At 44.9% G+C, this 18,453-nt stretch overlaps 1 protein-coding gene across 2 annotated transcripts in view; it reads left to right on the forward strand.

Annotated features, from left to right (window-relative positions):
• Positions 1-18,453, forward strand: part of ca16b (carbonic anhydrase XVI b) — a 298,762-nt gene that overhangs the window by 224,519 nt on the left and 55,790 nt on the right. For both annotated transcript variants that reach the window (XM_029775887.1, XM_029775888.1), the window contains exons 5-6: positions 12,258-12,353; positions 14,815-14,881. In XM_029775887.1, coding sequence (XP_029631747.1) covers positions 12,258-12,353; positions 14,815-14,881 — 163 coding nt within the window. The remainder of the gene's footprint in view (positions 1-12,257; positions 12,354-14,814; positions 14,882-18,453) is intronic.

Here is an 18,453-nt window from a genome sequence, read left to right on the forward strand (position 1 = left end):
ATGTAATATTCTTATATATGATCAGATTTTAACAATATTTACTGGTGTTAAACCACTCAGTTCCTCTATAAGTCTAAATTAGTCTTATTCACTTTCAGTGCTCAGCTACATCTAATCTTCTAATTACAGACGCCCTTTTCTGAAGAGCCTATGCTTTGAAATGTGAACAACAAGGTCTCATTAACATTGCATGTATTTCTTTCAAACGAGGTAGCACTAATGGCTGTTTGGGCATTTCCTGTTAAATGATAGAAACATGATGTTGTTTTCTGGCTGTTGGTTTCCTCCCATTGGCCCCACAGACAGTAATAATACATGGACAACATGGGAACACAACATGGAATGTGACCGATGACTATCTGATGGGTCATAGTCACACCGGCCATATAAGGTGAATCACACCAGTCTGTTTACGTTTCACTCACACAATGACCCTTGTCTTGACTTTTAGCTGTAGCGTTGTAGCGCCGCTTACTCTTGACATTATCCCACCACTAACTTCCCCAGACTTCTACTTGGACCTGACTCAGTGTGTCCTATTATGCCTTTCATGGCAATGTTTTTGTATGTTAAAGGTGCCATGACAAGTTACCCAATGACTTGACTTAAAGCTAGCTGTGACATTAAGCTGCTTAGCCTATGTCATTCAACTTAACCTGAATCAATGTGACTTGTATGTGCTCTGTCCATTATAGTAACATTTGTTGTAGTAGTTGCCACTTTTTATCACTATGAAAGTATGACATCGACACTCTTACATCCCTGACTGGAACTAAGTGATTCAGTGGGACTTTTATGTTCCCTATGTTCTTTTGTATTGTCACATGCACAAGTACAGTGAAATGCCTTTCTTGCTAGCTGACCCCAACAATGCAGTAATCAATAACAATGTAATGCTAAAAATAACAAGTTAGAACAAAAGCACACTTGATATATATATATATATATATAAATAAGTTAAGTAAGCATATTATATACAAGGTCAGTTACAGTACCATATTTAAAATGCGCAGGGATACTAGAATGATAGATTTGAGGGACCATGCCAAACCTTTTCAACCTCCCGAGGGGGAAGAGGCACATTCGAGTCTTCTTCATGACTATGTGCGTGTGTGTGGAACATTTTAAGTTCTTAGTGATTTGAACACAGAGGAACTTGAAGCTCTCGACCCGCTCCACTGCAGCCCTGTCGATGTGGATGGGGGCGTGCTTGATAATGGAGTTGGAGTTGTGCATAGCCACGCAGTTGTGGGTGAACAAGGAGTACAGGAGGGGAATAAGCACACACCACTGTGGGGCCCCAGTGTTGAGGGTCAGCGTGGCGGAGGTGATGTTGCCAACCCTCCACCACTTGGGGTCAGCCGGTCAGGAAGTCAAAGATCTAGTTGCAGAGGGCAGTGTTCCATCCCAGTGTCCTAAGCTTGGGGATGAGCTTGGAGGGGACAATGGTGTTGAACACTGAGCTGTAGTCAATGAACAGCATTCTCACATAGGTATTCTTCTTATCTAGATGGGTGAGGGCAGTGTGGAGTGCAATTGAGATTGTGTCTTCTGTGGATCTGTTCGGGTGGTATGTAAATTAGAGTGGGTCTAGGGTGTCTGGGATGGTGGAGTTGATGTGTGCCATAACCAGCCTCTCTCAGGGCTGTAGTCATTGTGGCATGAAGCCTTAGAGTTTTTGGGAACAGGAATGATGGTGGTCATCTTAAAACATGTGGTGATTACAGACTGGGACAAGGAGAGCTTGAACATTACCATCAATATACTTGCCAGTTGTTCTGCACCTGCTCTGAGAACGCACCTTGGAATACCATCGGGCCTTGCGGGTATTGACCTAAGTAGTCTTTACTCACATCGACCTCGGTGAGCGAGATCACCCAATCTTCTGGGGGCGGTGGTGGCCCTCACACCCGGCACGATGTTGTTCTTGTCAAAGTGTGCCTAAAATGCGCTGAGTTCATCTGGTGGAGAAGCATCGTTGGGAAGATCATGGATGGGTGTTCCTTTGTAATCTGTAATAGACTGTAGCCCCTGCCACACTTGGCAGGCGTCAGAGCCTGTGTAATATGATTCCACCTTATTCCTATATTGTCCTTTTGCTCGTTTCATGACTCTGTGGAGGTCATAGCGGGACTTCTTGTACTTGTTCCTGTCCTCAGTCATAGCATCAGGATTGTCTGAGATAGCCCTGTGTGCGGTAGCCCTGTCCTTTAGTTTAGCACCAACCTCAGTGCTAATCCGGGGCTTTTGATTGGGGAAGCAGTGAACCTTAACTGTGGGGATAACATCGCAGATGCATTTCCTAATGAAGCTGGTGACGGAAGTGGTTAGCTCGTCGATGTTATCGGCGGAGTCCCGAAACATATTCCAATCAGCGCTAGTGAAGCAGTCCTGTAGCATAATCTCTGATTCTGGAGACCAATTCTAAATGGAGCGAGTCACGGGCAATTCCTGTTTGAGCTTCTGCCGGTAAAAAAGAAGCAGGAGTGCGAAGTCATGATCTGATTTGCCGAATGGCAGATGAGGGAAGGCGTTTTAAGCTTGTTTGTGGGTAGAAAGCAGTGGTTTAGGACTTCATCGCCCCTAGTGGTGAGGGAGATGTGTTGATGGAAGTTGGGCATCACATGTCTTAATGACGCGGAATTAAAACCGCCAGCAACCAGAAAAGCAGCCTCTGGATATACTGTACGTTTTCCTGCTTGGTTATACTCTCGTACAGTTTGTTAAGTGCCAGCTTGTGTCCCGTGTGGCTCAGTTGGTAGAGCATGGTGTTTGCAACGCCAGGGTAGTGGGTTCGATTCCCACGGGGGACCAGTACGGGGGAAAAAAATGTATGCATTCACTACTGTAAGTTGCTCTGGATAAGAGTGTATCCTAAATGACTAAAATGTAAATGTTATTTTTCATGTCCTGAGGTGGAATGTATACAACCATCACAATAACAGCTGAAAACTCCCTCGGGAGGTGAAAGGGTGAGCATTTGACCATCAGGTATTCCAAGACGGGTGAACAATGGGTCAACATTTCCAGCACACCAGTTGTTGTTGATGAAGAGGCAAACCCCTTCCCCCCTCGATTTCCCCGACTCCACTCTCCTCTCGGCACAGTGAATGGAGAATCCATTAAGTTGGATAGTCATGGTGGGGTATCTTGCCCGAGAGCCATGTTTCAGAAGAGCAGAGAATATAGCATTTTCAACAGTGCTGTTGGTAGCAAATCCACGAGGTCATCCATCTTATTATCATGTGACTGAACATAGGCAAAGCTGGGTCAGAGCTCGCAAAACGGCGTCCATTCGGGACGGCGCCATTTTATATAGTTACATCTGTTAAGGTTGGTGCCATTTTTTTATCGCTATGAAAGTATTTGATAATTGAGCATCAGATTTGCTCTAAGTGCACCCTTGACAGGTGTGTGTGTGTGTGTGTGTGTGTGTGTGTGTGTGTGTGTGTGTGTGTGTGTGTGTGTGTGTGTGTGTGTGTGTGTGTGTGTGTGTGTGTGTGTGTGTGTGTGTGTGTGTGTGTGTGTCAGAGTGGGTGAAGGAATGAAGCCTGGGGGGCTAAAGCAACTAAGCTAATTGGCTAATGTAGCTAATAACATTTGAATGCTGATGGATGGCCATTGCTTTGCTCGTTTTGAGTGTGTGTGTTTGTATGTCCGACCACGTGTGCATGCACGGTGTGTCTGTTTATGTGTATAACATTAGTGTGTGATAGATAGCCATTGCCCTGCTAGCTTTTCAGACAGACAACAAATTGGCGCCATTAAGGACTGCAGTTAAAGGAACTCTTGAGGAAAGGGATTACATTTAATTAGCTGGGTTGGACCACTTGCCTTAGTACCTGTTATATGTATTAAAGGATGTACTGTTTTTTATTTTCTGCGCAATGCAATCTGTCGTCAACAGCAACCTTGATTGTCTAGGGAATTGTTTGAGTGTCCCGTTGCATGTTGTCTGGCTGGTGCTTCACCAGGATATTGATGGTTGAGCTTAGCTTGTATTGAGTTGTTAATCTAGGTATAGTGTGAAGACAAGCAGAGTACAATATAATGTAATATCTATAATATACAGTGGCAAGAAAAAGTATGTGAACCCTTTGGAATTTCCTGGATTTCTGAATACATTTGTCATTTGTCACAACAATAGATATGCACAGTCTGCTTACAGTAATAACACACAAATAATTATAACCTTTCATGTCTTTATTGAACACACCGTGTAAACATTCACAGTGCAGGGTGGCAAAAGTTTGTGAACCCTTTGATTTAATGATTGGTTGACCCTCCTCTTTGCAGCAATAACCTCAACCAAACGTTTTCTGTAGCTGCGGATCAGACCTGTACAACGGTCAGGAGGAATTTTGGACCATTCCTCTTTACAAAACTGTTTCAGTTCAGCAATATTATTGGGATGTCTGGTGTGAACCGCTCTGTTGAGGTCATACCACAGCATCTCAATCGGGTTGAGGTCAGGACTCTGACTGGTCCATTCCAGAAGGTGTATTTTCTTCTGTTGAAGCCGTTCTGTTGTTGATTTACTTCTGTGTTTTGGGTCATTGTCCTGTTACATCACCCAACTTCTGTTGAGCTTCGATTGGCGGATGGATAGCCTTATTCTCCTGTAAAATATCTTGATTAACTTGGGAATTCATTTTTCCTTCGATGATAGCAAGCTGTCCAGGCCCCGAGGCAGCAAAGCAGTCCCAAACCATGATGCTCCCTCCACCATACTTTACAGTGAGGATGAGGTTTTGCCGTTGGTGTGCTGTGCCTTTTTTTCTCCACACATAGTGTTGTGTGTTCCTTCCAAAAAACACAACTTTAGTTTAATCTGTCCTCCAGAATATTTTGCCTGTAGTGCTGTGGAAAATCCAGGTGCTCTTTTGCGTGCAGCAATGTTTTTTTTGGACAGCAGTGGCTTCTTCCGTGGTGTCCTCCCATGAACACCATTCTTGTTTAGTGTTTTACAAATCGTAGACTCGTCAACAGAGATGTTAGAATGTTCCAGTGATTTCTGTAAGTCTTTAGCTGACACTTCTTACCCTCATTGAGCATTCTGCGCTGTGCTCTTGCAGTCATCTTTGCAGGATGGCCACTCCTTTGGAGAGTAGCAACAGTACTGAACTTTCTCCATTTGTAGACAAATTTCTTAACGTGGACTGATGAACATCATGGCTTTTAGAGATACTTTTGTAACCCTTTCCAGCTTTATGCAAGTCAACAATTCTTAATATTAGGTCTTCTGAGATCTCTTTTGTTCAAGGCATGGTTCACATCAGGCAATGCTTCTTGTGAATAGCAAACTCACATTTTGTGAGTGTTTTTTATAGGGCAGGGCAGCTCTAACCAACATTTCTAATTTCGTCTCATTGATTGGACTCCAGGGTAGCTGACTCCAATAAGCTTTAGGAGAAGTCATTAGCCTAGTGGTTCACATACTTTTTCCAACCTACATATATATCTCGAAAGCTTGATTGCTGACATGCAAAACATTTGGGACTATATCAACAATGGACTAATGAAAAAATACCAAGATATCGTTTTTGGATGGATTTTTCCTTTAAGTGTTGAATGGTTAGACATGGCGCCGACAGAGATGGTCGCCTCGCTTCAGGTCCTTACGAGGCTATGCAGTAATTTGTTTTTTTAATGTATTATTTCTTACATTGTTAGCCCAGAAAATCTCAAATGTTATTACATACAGCCAGGAAGAACTATTGGATATAAAAGCGTCGTCAACTTACCAACATTACGACCAGGAATACGACTTTCCCTAAGCGAATCCTTTGTTCGGACCTCCACCCTGGACATGGGATCTTATCCCAGAGGCTGACCCAAAACAACGGGGTTGCTGCAGGAGAGGCAGACGGAGCGGCCTACTGGTCAGGCTTAGAAGGCGAGCACACCATCCACTGCTTCCGAGCATATTACTCGCCAATGTCCAATCTCAAGACCACAAGGTGGACAAAATTAGGGCACGAGTCGCCTTCCAGAGAGACATCATAGATTGCAACATTCTCTGTTTCACGGAAACAGGGCTCACACGGGATATGTTGTCAGAGTCAGTACAGTCACCCGGTATCTTCACGCATCACGCCGACAGAAACAAACATATCTCTGGTAAGAAGAAGGGCGGATATGATTAACGACTCATGGCGTAATCATAACAACATACATGAACTCAAGTGCTTTTGTTCACCTGACCTAGAATTCCTTACAATCAAATGCCGACCGCATTATCTACCAAGAGAATTGTCTTTGATTATAGTGATTATAGATTTTAACAAAGCTAATCTGAGAACAAGGCTTCCTAAATTCTATCAGCATATTGAATGTACGACACGAGTTGGTAGCATTCTGGATCATTGCTGCTCAAACTTGCGCGATGCAAACAAAGACCTCCCCTGCCCTCCCTTTGGCAAATCTGACCATGACTCCATTTTGTTGCTCCCAGCCTACAGACAGAAACTGAAACAGGAAACGCCCGTGCTCAGCTCTATCCAATGCTGGTCTGACTAATCGGATTCCATGCTTCAAGATTGCTTCGATCACGTGGACTGGGATATGTTCCGGATAGCCTCAGACAATAACATTGATGTATACGCTGACTCGGTGAGCAAGTGTATTAGCAAGTGCATCGGTGTTGTACCCACTGTGACTATTAAAACCTTCCCTAACTAGAAACCGTGGATTGAAACTGTGGCAAACTGAAAGCGCGAACCACCACTTTTAAACATGGCAAGGCGACTGGAAATATTACCGAATACAAACAGTGTAGCTATTCCCTCCGCAAGGCAATCAAACAAGTAAAGCGTCAGTATAGAGACAAAGTAGAGTTGCAATTTAACGGCTCAAACAGGAGACGTATTTGGCAGGGTCTACAGTCAATCACTGATTAAAAACGAAAACCAGCCCCATCACAGAAATCAACGCCTTGCTCCCAGACAAATTAAACAACTTTGCTTTGAGGACAATACAGTGCCACTGACAAGGCCCGTTATCCAAAGCCTGTGGGCTCTCCTTCACCGTAGCCAATGTGAGTAAAAGCTTTAAACGTGTTAACCCTCGCAAGGCTGCCGGCCCAGATGGCATCCCTAGCCGCGTCCTCAGAACAAGCGCAGACCCGCTTGCTGGTGTGTTTATGGACATATTCAATCAATCTCTATCCCAGTCTGCTGTGTCTACATGCTTCAAGATGGCCACCATTCCTGTTCCCAAGAAAACTAAGGTAACTGAACTAAATGACTATCGCCCCGCAGCACTCACTTCTGTCATCATGAAGTGCTTTGAGAGACTAATATAATCAAGGATTATATAACCTCCACCCTACCTGATACCCTGAGGCCCACTCCAATTGTCTTACTGCCCGAATAGGTCCACAGACGACGCAATCGCCATCACACTGCACATTGCCCTATCCCATCTGGACAAGAGGAATAACTATGTAAGAATGCTGTTCACACCATAGTACCCTCCAAACTCGTCATTAAGCTCAAGAACCTCGTCCTGTGGAACTGGGTCCTGGACTTTCTGACGGGCCGCCCCCAGGTGGTGAGGGTAGGAAACAACATCTCCACCCTGCTGATCCTCAACACTGGGGCCCCACAAGGGTGCATTCTCAGCCCTCTACTGTACTCCCTGTTCTCCCATGACTGCATGGCCATGCACGCCTCCAACTCAATAATCAAGTTTGCAGACAACACTACAGTGGTAGGCTTGATTACCAACAACGACGAGACGGCCTACAGGGAGGAGGTGAGGGCCTTCGGAGTGAGGTGTCAGGAAATTAACTTTTCACTCAACATCAACAAAACAAAGGAGATGATGGTGGACTTCAGGAAACAGCAGAGGGAGCATCCCCCCATCCACATTGATAGGACAGTAGTGGAGAAGGTGGGAAGTTTTAAGTTCCTCGGCGTACATATCACAGACAAACTGAAATTGTCCACTCATACAGACAGTGTGGTGAAGAAGGCGCAACAGCGCCGCTTCAACCTCAGGAGGCTGAAGAAATTTGGCTTGTCACCTAAAACACAAACTTTTACAGATGCACAATCAAGAGCATCCTGTCAGGCTGTATCACCGCCTGATACGTCAACTGCTTCACCCACAACCGCAAGGCTCTACAGAGGGTGGTGCGGTCTGCACAACGCGTCACCGGGGGCAAACTACCTGCCCTCCAGGACACTTACAGCACCCGATGTCACAGGAAGGCCAAAAAGATCATCAAGGAAAACAACCACCCGAGCCACTGCCTGTTCACCCTGCTATCATCCAGAAGGCGAGGTCAGTACAGGTGCATCACAGCTGGGACAGAGAGACTGAGAAACAGCTTCTATCTCAAGGCCATCAGACTGTTAAACAGCCATCACTAACATAGAGTGGCTGCTGCCAACATACAGACTCAAATCTCTGGCCACTTTAATACATTTAAAGGTATCACTAGTCACTTTAATTAATGCCACTTTAATAATGTCTGCATATCATACATTACTCATCTCAAGTACAGTTGAAGTCAGAAGTTTACATACACCTTAGCCAAATACATTTAAACTCAGTTTTTCACAATTGCTGACACTTAATCCTAGTATAAATTCCCTGTCTTAGGTCAGTTAGGATCACCACTTTATTTTAAGAATGTGAAATGTCAGAATAATAGTAGAGAGAATGATTTATTTCAGCTTTTATTTCTTTTATCACATTGCCTGTGGGTCAGAAGTTTACATACACTCAATTAGTATTTGGTAGCATTGCCTTTAAATTGTTTAACTTGGGTCAAACGTTTCGGGTAGCCTTCCACAAGCTTCCCACAATAAGTTGGGTGAATTTTGGCCAATTCCTCCTGACAGAGCTGGTGTAACTGAGTCAGGTTTGTAGGCCTCCTTGCTCGCACACGCTTTTTCAGTTCTGCCCACACATTTTCTATAGGATTTAAGTCAGGGCTTTGTGATGGCCACTCCAATACCTTGACTTTGTTGTCCTTAAGCCATTTTGCCACAACTTTGGAAGTATGCTTGAGGTCATTGTCCATTTGGAAGACCCTTTTTTGACCAGCTTTAACTTCCTGACTGATGTCTTGAGCCTCCCCGTTTTTCCTCCAAACATAACGATGGTCATTATGGCCAAACAGTTCTATTTTTGTTTCATCAGACCAGAGGACATTTCTCCAAAAAGTATGAGCTTTGTCCCCATGTGCAGTTGCAAACCGTAGTCTGGTTTTTTAATGGCGGTTTTGGAGCAGTGGCTTCTTCCTTGCTGTGCGGCCTTTCAGGTTATGTCGATATTGGACTTGATTTACTGTGGATATAGATACTTTTGTACCTGTTTCCTCCAGTATCTTCACAAGGTCCTTTGCTGTTGTTCTGGGATTGATTTGCACTTTTTGCACCAAAGTACGTTCATCTCTAGAAGACAGAACACGTCTCCTTCCTGAGCGGTATGATGGCTGCGTGGTCCCATCGTGTTTATACTTGCGTACTATAGTTTGTACAGATGAATGTGGTACCTTCAGGCGTTTGGAAATTGCTCCCAAGGATGAACCAGACTTGTGAACGTCTAAAAAAAAAAATCTGAGGTCTTGGCTGATTTCTTTTGATTTTCCCATGATGTCAAGCAAAGAGGCACTGAGTTTGAAGGTTGGCCTTGAAATACACCCACAGGTACACCCCCAATCGACTCAAATGATGTCAATTAGCCTATCAGAAGCTTCTAAAGCCATGACATCATTTTCTGGAATTTTCCAAGCTGTTTAAAGGCACAGTCAACTTAGTGTATGTAAACTTCTGACCCACTGGAATTGTGATACAGTGACTTATAAGTGAAATAATCTGTCTGTAAACAATTGTTGGAAAAATTACTTTTGTCATGCACAAGGTAGATGTCCTAACCGACTTGCCAAAACTATAGTTTGTTAACAATATATTTGTGGAGTGGTTGAAAAACGAGTTTAATGACTCCAACCTAAGTGTATGTAAACCTCCGACTACTGTATTCTATACCATCTACTGCATCTTGCCTATGCCGCACGGCCATCGCTCATCCATATATTTATATGTACATGCTTTTATTCATCCCTTTACATTTGTGTGTATAAGGTAGTCGTTGTGAATTTGTTAGATATTTCTACGCTGTTGGAACTAGAAGCACAAGCATTTCGCTACACTCGCATTAACATCTGCTAACCATGTGTATGTGACCAATACAATTTGATTTGATTTTGGTATATCGAAACTTCGTTCCTTTTTCGATACTAGACCATGAACAAATGTGTCTCACGTCGTCTACTGATTGAGAGAGGATCAAGTCTGTCTATCAGCGCAGCCGATGTCCCTGTATAGCGCGACCGCCTGCTCCTTGCCTGCTCCACTTACTCATTGCCGACTTTAGCCTGTCCTGAGGAATAGTATGGGCTGCATCATGTTAGCTCCCCACTCATGCTGCACAGAAGTTAATGCACTTGAATAATGCAACAAGGCATGTAGAAATGTTGCAACTTAATAACTGTTCATAAAACAATGTCCATTACAGGCTAGAACAATTTACAATTTAAGAAGATACCGGTAGCTTCCAGCTTTGTAGGCTAACTTTCCTTGCTTACAGCTGAAGCTAACATCAATTCATTACCCTAGTATTTTGTTTGTGCAAACCATAAGGCTAAATACCGTATGCTGATTTCAAAGCTGATTGTCACCAAAAACCATAGTCATTGCCCAAAACGATATTCATTCTCTTCTGTCTCTCTCACTGTGTGTCTGTGAATGACGTCATTAGAGACAGAGCACACTTTTATAAAATAAGAGATTGCTTCTCCTATGCAAATGGTATGGATCAGTACAATAACATAAGTCCCAGATAGAAGGGAAACTGTAACCCCATGGAATCAGCCAAAACTCAATGCATGCACACACTCCTATTGCATATACATTCACCTGTATTGTGAATAGGTGTAGGCTACATCTTGATTTACCCAGTTTATCAATAGAGATTTACGATTCAAATAAATTATTACCGCCATGTAGGTAGATTGGTTAGGTCATTATAGGTGCGCACTTGCAAAGAATTGGTGCAACCAAATCATGTGCTGGTAACATCAACTGAAAAAGTTGGGAGCATTGCTCAGTGCCTACTCATATGATTAAAGACTAGAAGAAGAGAGAGAGAGAGAGAGGAGAGAGAGAAAGAGAGAGAGAGAGAGAGAGAGAGAGAGAGAGAGAGAGAGAGAGAGAGAGAGAGAGAGAGAGAGAGAGAGAGAGAGAGAGAGAGAGAGAGAGAGAGAGAGAGAGAGAGAGAGAGAGAGAGAGAGAGAGAGAGAGAGAGAGAGAGAGAGAGAGAGAGAGAGAGAGAGAGAGAGAGAGAGAGAGAGAGAGAGAGAGAGAGAGAGAGAGAGAGAGAGGAGAGAGAGAGAGAGAGAGAGAGAGAGAGAGAGAGAGAGAGAGAGAGAGAGAGAGAGAGAGAGAGAGAGAGAGAGAGAGAGAGAGAGAGAGAGAGAGAGAGAGAGAGAGAGAGAGAGAGAGAGAGAGAGAGACTAGGGGTGGGAGGGAGCAACAGACGAGTTCGGAGTCATGATACAAACAAACAGGGTGAGATCGGGACACGGCGGCCACAGCCGTTTGATGAGGGGGTATCTTTTATATTCAGTTTGAGTGAGGAGTTTGTTTGTTTTCAAAACTTTGGTTGAGTTTTGATTATATCTTGCCTCAAACTTTTTTAATGGTGCTGTTCTCTCCCAGTGTTGTGGTACACACACACACCACACACATAGGCCTACATATTTTGCCTCAGAGTAGACACACATGGGAGCTGTGATTAAAAGCATTAGAGCATGACCCACGGTTAGATCTTAGTGCATGAGAAGAGTATAATCTTACTGTGGATCCCTGCTCACCATGCTACTGTAAGAACAGTAGGATACAGTACAGCACTGGGATGGGAGATTATGTTACTGTAAGTACAGTGGCATACAGCATTACAGTTTAAGGCTGGGAAGTGTGATTTACAGTTGGTTTGTGTGAGAGAACATATGACAGAGAAGAGGAGGGAAATGAGAAGAAATAGTCATTTTCAACAAATACTTATATAACCATCGAAATCCGTACTCTTTCTTTGCAAAACATCCTGCTGAAATGAAATATGTTTTGTGATTTCTTCTGACATGCTAGAGTCACTCAAGAGACAGTTAAGACTCTGGCTGTGTGTACACCTCTAACGTTCTGTCTGCTCTCTCTCTCTCCCCTCTCTCTCTCCCCCTCTGCTCACAGATGCAGATATACCTGTACAACTCAGATGACTTTGACAGTCTCAGTGCGGCCATCAAGGAGAAGCGCATCATTGCTGCGATGGCTGTGTTTTTTGAGGTACTGTAATACTGGCTTTGGGCTGTGTTGTGTTTGAAGAGTTCTCTTGGTCTCAGTTGTACCCAAACACAATGAAACGGGCAGAGGCCAGGAATACAGTGCTTATTAGGAGATATGAACAACAGTACACTGATTTGAAAGCTGCTGGCTCTCTTGAGGCACATGATATCTTTATTATTTGTCGTCTCTTTCCTTCCAACTTCCCATATCCCTATTATACATAACGGTCTTGTTCGGTCTCTCTCTTTCTCTGTCTCCCTCTCTCTGTTTCTTTGTGTCTCTCTCACTCATTCGCACACACACATTGTCCGTCTCTTGAGAGCTGTGACTCTCTGTCAGTGCCACAGACTGCCTGCATGTTGGACAGGCAGGCAGTCCAACAGACAGACAGATGTCTCCAGGGAGACATTACTGTGAAAGACAAGCACAGACAGAGTCAGAGAGCAAGGGGTTCCTCTTCCGCTATCCCCTTAAACCACCACTTTGTTCTAACTTACCGTACCACAGGCTTCCCTAAAGACTAGCACAACCAGCCTCACACTCCAGGAATATTTCTGAAGGATAGTAAATGGCCTACAGTTGATTTTCAGTTGTAAACATCAAAGAATATTTCTCGATCCCTAAAGGAAAAGTATTTTAGTACCTGGTTTGTTAAAAAAAAACGATTGGGCAGTTAGTGGTATTCTATACTGAACAAAAATATAAACTCAACATGAGTTACAGTTCATATAATAAAATCTGTCTATTTAAATGAATGTATTAGGCCCTAATCTATGGATTTCACATGACTGGGAATACAGATATGCATCTGTTGGCACGACAATGGCCCTCAGGATCTCGTCACGGTATCTGCATTCAAATTGCCATCAATACAATGTAATTAACCCCACCACCATAACCCCACCACCACCATTGGGCACTCTGTTCACAACGTCAGCAACCCGCCCGCCCACACAAAGCCATATCAGAATTCATCCGCGAAGAGCACACTTCTCCAGGGTGCCAGTGTCCCTCAAAGGTGAGCAATTTGCCCACCGAAGTCGGTTATGACGCCGAACTGGAGTCAGGTCAAGACCCTGGTGAGGACGACGAGCAGACAGATGAGCGTTTCTGACAGTTTGTACAGAAGTTCTTCAGTTGTGTGAACTACAGTTTCATCAGCTGTCCGGGTGGCTGCTCTCAGATGATCCCGCAGGTGAAGAAGCTGGATGTGGAGGTCCTGGGCTGGCGTGGTTACACATGGTCTGCATGGTTACACATTCTCTAAAACGATGTTGGAGAGGTGGCTTATGGTAGAGAAATTAACAGTCAATTCTCTGGCAACAGCTCTGGTGGACATTCCTGCACTCAGAATGCCAAAATTGCACACTCCCTCAACTTGAGACATCTGTGGCATTGTGTTATGTGACAAAACTGCACATTTTAGAATGGCCTTTTATTGTCCCTTGCACAAAGTGCACCTGTGTAATTATCATGCTGTGTAATCAACTTCTTGATATGCCACACATGTCAGGTAGATGGATTATCTTGGCAAAGGATAAATGCTCACTAACAGGGATGAACATTTCTGGGATCTTTTATTTCAGCTCATGAAACATGGGACCAACAAACATTTTATTTCCGCAATTAAATGAACCCTCAAATGATGACACTTCAACCGAGCACCCTCAAGGAGGAGAGCTCCACTTTCTTTCCCTTTTTGTTTACACGTGTGCGCTTAACCCAGCACCAACACTCCAGCTCATCACTCTCCAGCGTACACCCACGGTAATCACTAGATCAAGGTTCACTCCGCTCTGTCTGTCATATGTTCTATTTCTAGTTCTATTATGGCGATGCTGTCTATTACTTAGGAAGCACTCTACTGAAGCACTCAGAGCCACACAGAGTGGCTAGGCCAGGGTCGTTTCTCTCTCAGATCAGAGAAGCAGGCAGGTTGGAATGGGGACACAGGTGTTCCTATGTAGGTCTGTGGATAGACAGTGATGGACCTTGTGTGTATGAAAACCTAAATGCTACCACTGTGTTTCTGACAGCCTATTGCTTACAGCAATTAGCATCAGCACGCGCACACATTTATCCTGCTGAATTGCATTTTACAGAACAGGACACACACACCAGCTTAGCATCTTTAATCGATGAGGAGGAGCTGCTTTTGGTTCCCTAAGGCTGCTTGAATGGTCGCTAAGGGGGTTCATATTATTTTCCACATTCAATGCTTAGCTACATTTACTCTCATTTACACTCAGTTACTTTTACTCTCATTGGACTGACCTGAATTAGGGAGGAGGAGGATTGGTTCCCATGTCCCAACACCGTTTTACCCCCCCCCCTCTAAGCGTAAATAGGACACTGGGAATATTGGTAATAAATTAGGAGTACGCTGAACTGAGTGTGGGTACTGTAACTGCTGTTCTGGGCTGTCCTGTAAAAGAGCCTGTCTCTTGTTCGGTGTCGTCAGGTGGGGCGGCGAGACAATCCAGCCGTAGAGCCCATCATCCAGGGACTGAAACGGGTCGTACACCACGGTGAGTAAACCCCTGGCACTCACACTACTACTGTCACACACACACACACACACTCACACGCGCACACACACACTCAATCTCGCTCTTGCTCTCAGCAGTTTGCTGCGTTCTCACTGTGATGTTGTTCGGCAGCCGTAGTTCTATAGCACTTCTCACTTAGCCTTTAAACTACAGAGCATCAGTAGAGCACCAGGTTCTCAGTCTTCACACGGAAGCATTGATATACAGACACACTAACGGATTGCTAGAGGACCTAGGCGTCATCACTTTCACTAAAGAGGGCTTTCAGTCACGTACAAGAGCATTAAATGAATGTCGACAGCAAACATACACAACTAAAAAAAGAGACAGAGAAATGATTTCCCAAGGACATAGTTGTTTGTGAGGTTAATGCGAAGTGATTGCTTCAGACCTCACACGTCTCCCAGACTTAGAGATTCCGTGCCTCTCGTCTGGTCATCCTTCGGTTTGTTCAGGCTTTTGAAGATACTTAACCTTGGTGTTCAATTCTATTCCCAAATTAGTATGACCACAAGCTCTGAGCCCGGTCTTGCATCAAGACGAAGGCAGCACAGCGAGCTACCACCGCTCGCTGTTTCTCTGTGTAGCGCCGCAAAGAAGAGACGGAACAGTTAATTGCATCTAAGCCTCAATTAGTCAACGCTCCGTCGCTTGCTCACATACACAGACAGAGAGAACTTACACAGCGGCAACATCAGATGCACGCTTGCTTGAACCATTAATCTTTAATGCTAGGGGGAGACAGATGTGCCTAGCTGCAGTGTGTGTTGTATGAAATCAGAGTTGGTGTGAGCTGCGCGCGGCGTGTGGTTGGTAGCTGGTGTCTACAAACATGCGTTATGTCGTGTCTCCACCTGCCCATTTAAATGTGCTGTAGCATGTGTCCATAATACTTTGGTCCATCTGCATACGCGCACACACACACACACACACACACACACACACACACACACACACACACACACACACACACACACGACAAACACACACACGGCTCTATTGAGCCATGCAGCTGTGTGTGTGTGTGTGTGTATGTGCCTGCACGCTTTGTGTGTACCAACACATACGGCTGGTTTAACAATGTGCTGCTGACGTGGTTCCCTTTATGTGGGTCAACTCAGAGACGGAGAGAAGACGTGTTAATGGAGGAACGGAATAAACTGAGAGCATATAGCCGTAAAATGCAGACCTCTTTACTCATGCTGATTAATCTCACACAACTGTATCGTTCGTGCTTCTCTGGGTCTCTCTCCCATTCATTACACTGACTCCCTATACTGGATGATTTGCCATGGCTGGAACAGGGCAAAAATGGGGCTAGCATGCAGGTGGTATCGCTTGATTTAGATGTCTAAAGTGGTTACTCTGTGAGGTAGGCCAATCAAGTCACTACACATGGTCTCCCGAACACAGATCAAGCCTACTCCTAGGATTTAAAAGCATGCTGAGTAGAGAATCTCCAATTAAAGTGTTTTTAGATCAGGAATAGGCCTCCGGTAAACCGCCCTTGGTGTTGAGCATTCAGACTTGTGTTGAATCTAGAGGCCCTCCTTGTTGGAGGAAGGGCTGGGTCCGGTCAGCCTGGGTTGTGGTGTTGTTTTGATGGTCCAAGGGAGGCTCCTGGCCCTCTGGCTGGGTAATTAGGTTGCATCCCAAATGGTACGCTATTCACTACTTAGTGCACTACTTTTGACCACAGCCCTATTGACCACGGCCCATAGGGCTCTGGTCAAAAGTAGTGCAATACATAGATGATAGGGTGCCATTTGGGATGCACATTTAATGTCTTCTCTTCTAGCGGGGTGGCGGTGGCAGGGTTTCCGCTAGCTTGTTAGCCTCAGCCATCCATCCATCAGCAGGTCTGAGGCAGAGCCACGATACAGCTGTGCTGTCTGAGGGCAGGTGGGTAGTAGAGATGCGGTGAATACTGAAGCAGCTCACGATGTCGGGAATGGAAAGCTACTTCCGTTCAGATAAGTATGTTGTACAGTCATGTCCACTTTCCCGCCCCATGTCCCACCCACGCTTCAAGGTCCACAGTGAGGCGCCCTCCTCATCCTTCGATAGAAACCTACATGACAGTTAGAAGGTTCTTCCACGTACCAGGTGATATGGTTTATATCTCAACCCCAAGCTTAGTGTCCTGTTGCCACCCCAGATTGTCTCCAGGTCCCACTTTACTTTCCCAGAATTTCTCCAGACGCACCCTTGACTGCCCCAGATCGTCTCCAGTTCCCACTTGACTACCCCAGATTGTCTGCAGGCCCCACTTTACTACCCCAGATTGTCTCCAGGCCCCACTTTACTACCCCAGATTGTCTCCAGGCCCCACTTTACTACCCCAGATTGTCTCCAGGCCCCACTTTACTACCCCAGATTGTCTCCAGTTCCCACTTGACTACCCCAGATTGTCTGCAGGCCCCACTTTACTACCCCAGATTGTCTCCAGGCCCCACTTTACTTCCCCACATTGTCTCCAGTCCCCACTTTACTACCCCAGATTGTCTCCAGTTCCCACTTTACTACCCCAGATTGTCTGCAGGCCCCACTTTACTACCCCAGATTGTCTCCAGTTCCCACTTTACTTTCCCCAGATTGTCTGCAGGCCCCACTTTACTACCCCAGATTGTCTCCAGTTCCCACTTTACTTTCCCCAGATTGTCTGCAGGCCCCACTTTACTACCCCAGATTGTCTACAGTTCCCACTTTACTTTCCCCAGATTGTCTGCAGGCCCCACTTTACTACCCCAGATTGTCTCCAGTTCCCACTTTACTTTCCCCAGATTGTCTGCAGGCCCCACTTTACTACCCCAGAATTTATCCAGCGCCCCCTTGACTACCCCAGATTGTCTCCAGCTCCCACTTGACTACTCCAGAATTTCTCCAGCGCCCACTTTACTACCCCAGATTGTCTCCAGTTCCCACTTTACTACCCCCGATTGTCTCAAGCGCCCACTTTACTACCCCAGATTGTCTCCAGCTCCCACTTTACTACCCCAGATTGTCTCCAGCTCCCACGTTACTACCCCAGATTGTCTCCAGCTCCCACGTTACTACCCCAGATTGCCTTCAGCCTCCACTTTACTACCCTAGATTGTCGTCAGCCTCCACTTTACTACCCTAGATTGTTTTCAGCCTCCACTTTACTATGCCAGATTGTCTCCAGATCCTATCTACCTTACTACCCCTACATCAAATGTGTCAAACAAGCCAATTCAATCCGGCACAAATAGCTTTTCCCCAGAAAAAAAACCCATCTCAATGTGACCCACCACCTTGATTTGGACTTATGTAGCAACATTTTAATTTTTTATTTTTACATTGGATAAAAGTAGACTCAGAGATAGAAAATTGTATACCATACACTGCAGTTGAGGAATAATGGAAAATAACTCTGCTTTGAAAGTTGATAAACTTGGAGCCTCACTTTTGAGAAAATGGCTGTTGAATATTTTGGTACACTTACTGGAGAGCTCTTCTTTGTCTACACCCACCTATCTCTTTAACAATTCACATGTGAGGCCATGTGGTAAACAGAGTGAGCTAAACAA

The sequence above is a fragment of the Salmo trutta genome, chromosome 14 (genome assembly GCF_901001165.1).
Source record: "Salmo trutta chromosome 14, fSalTru1.1, whole genome shotgun sequence".
Taxonomy (NCBI): domain Eukaryota; kingdom Metazoa; phylum Chordata; class Actinopteri; order Salmoniformes; family Salmonidae; genus Salmo; species Salmo trutta.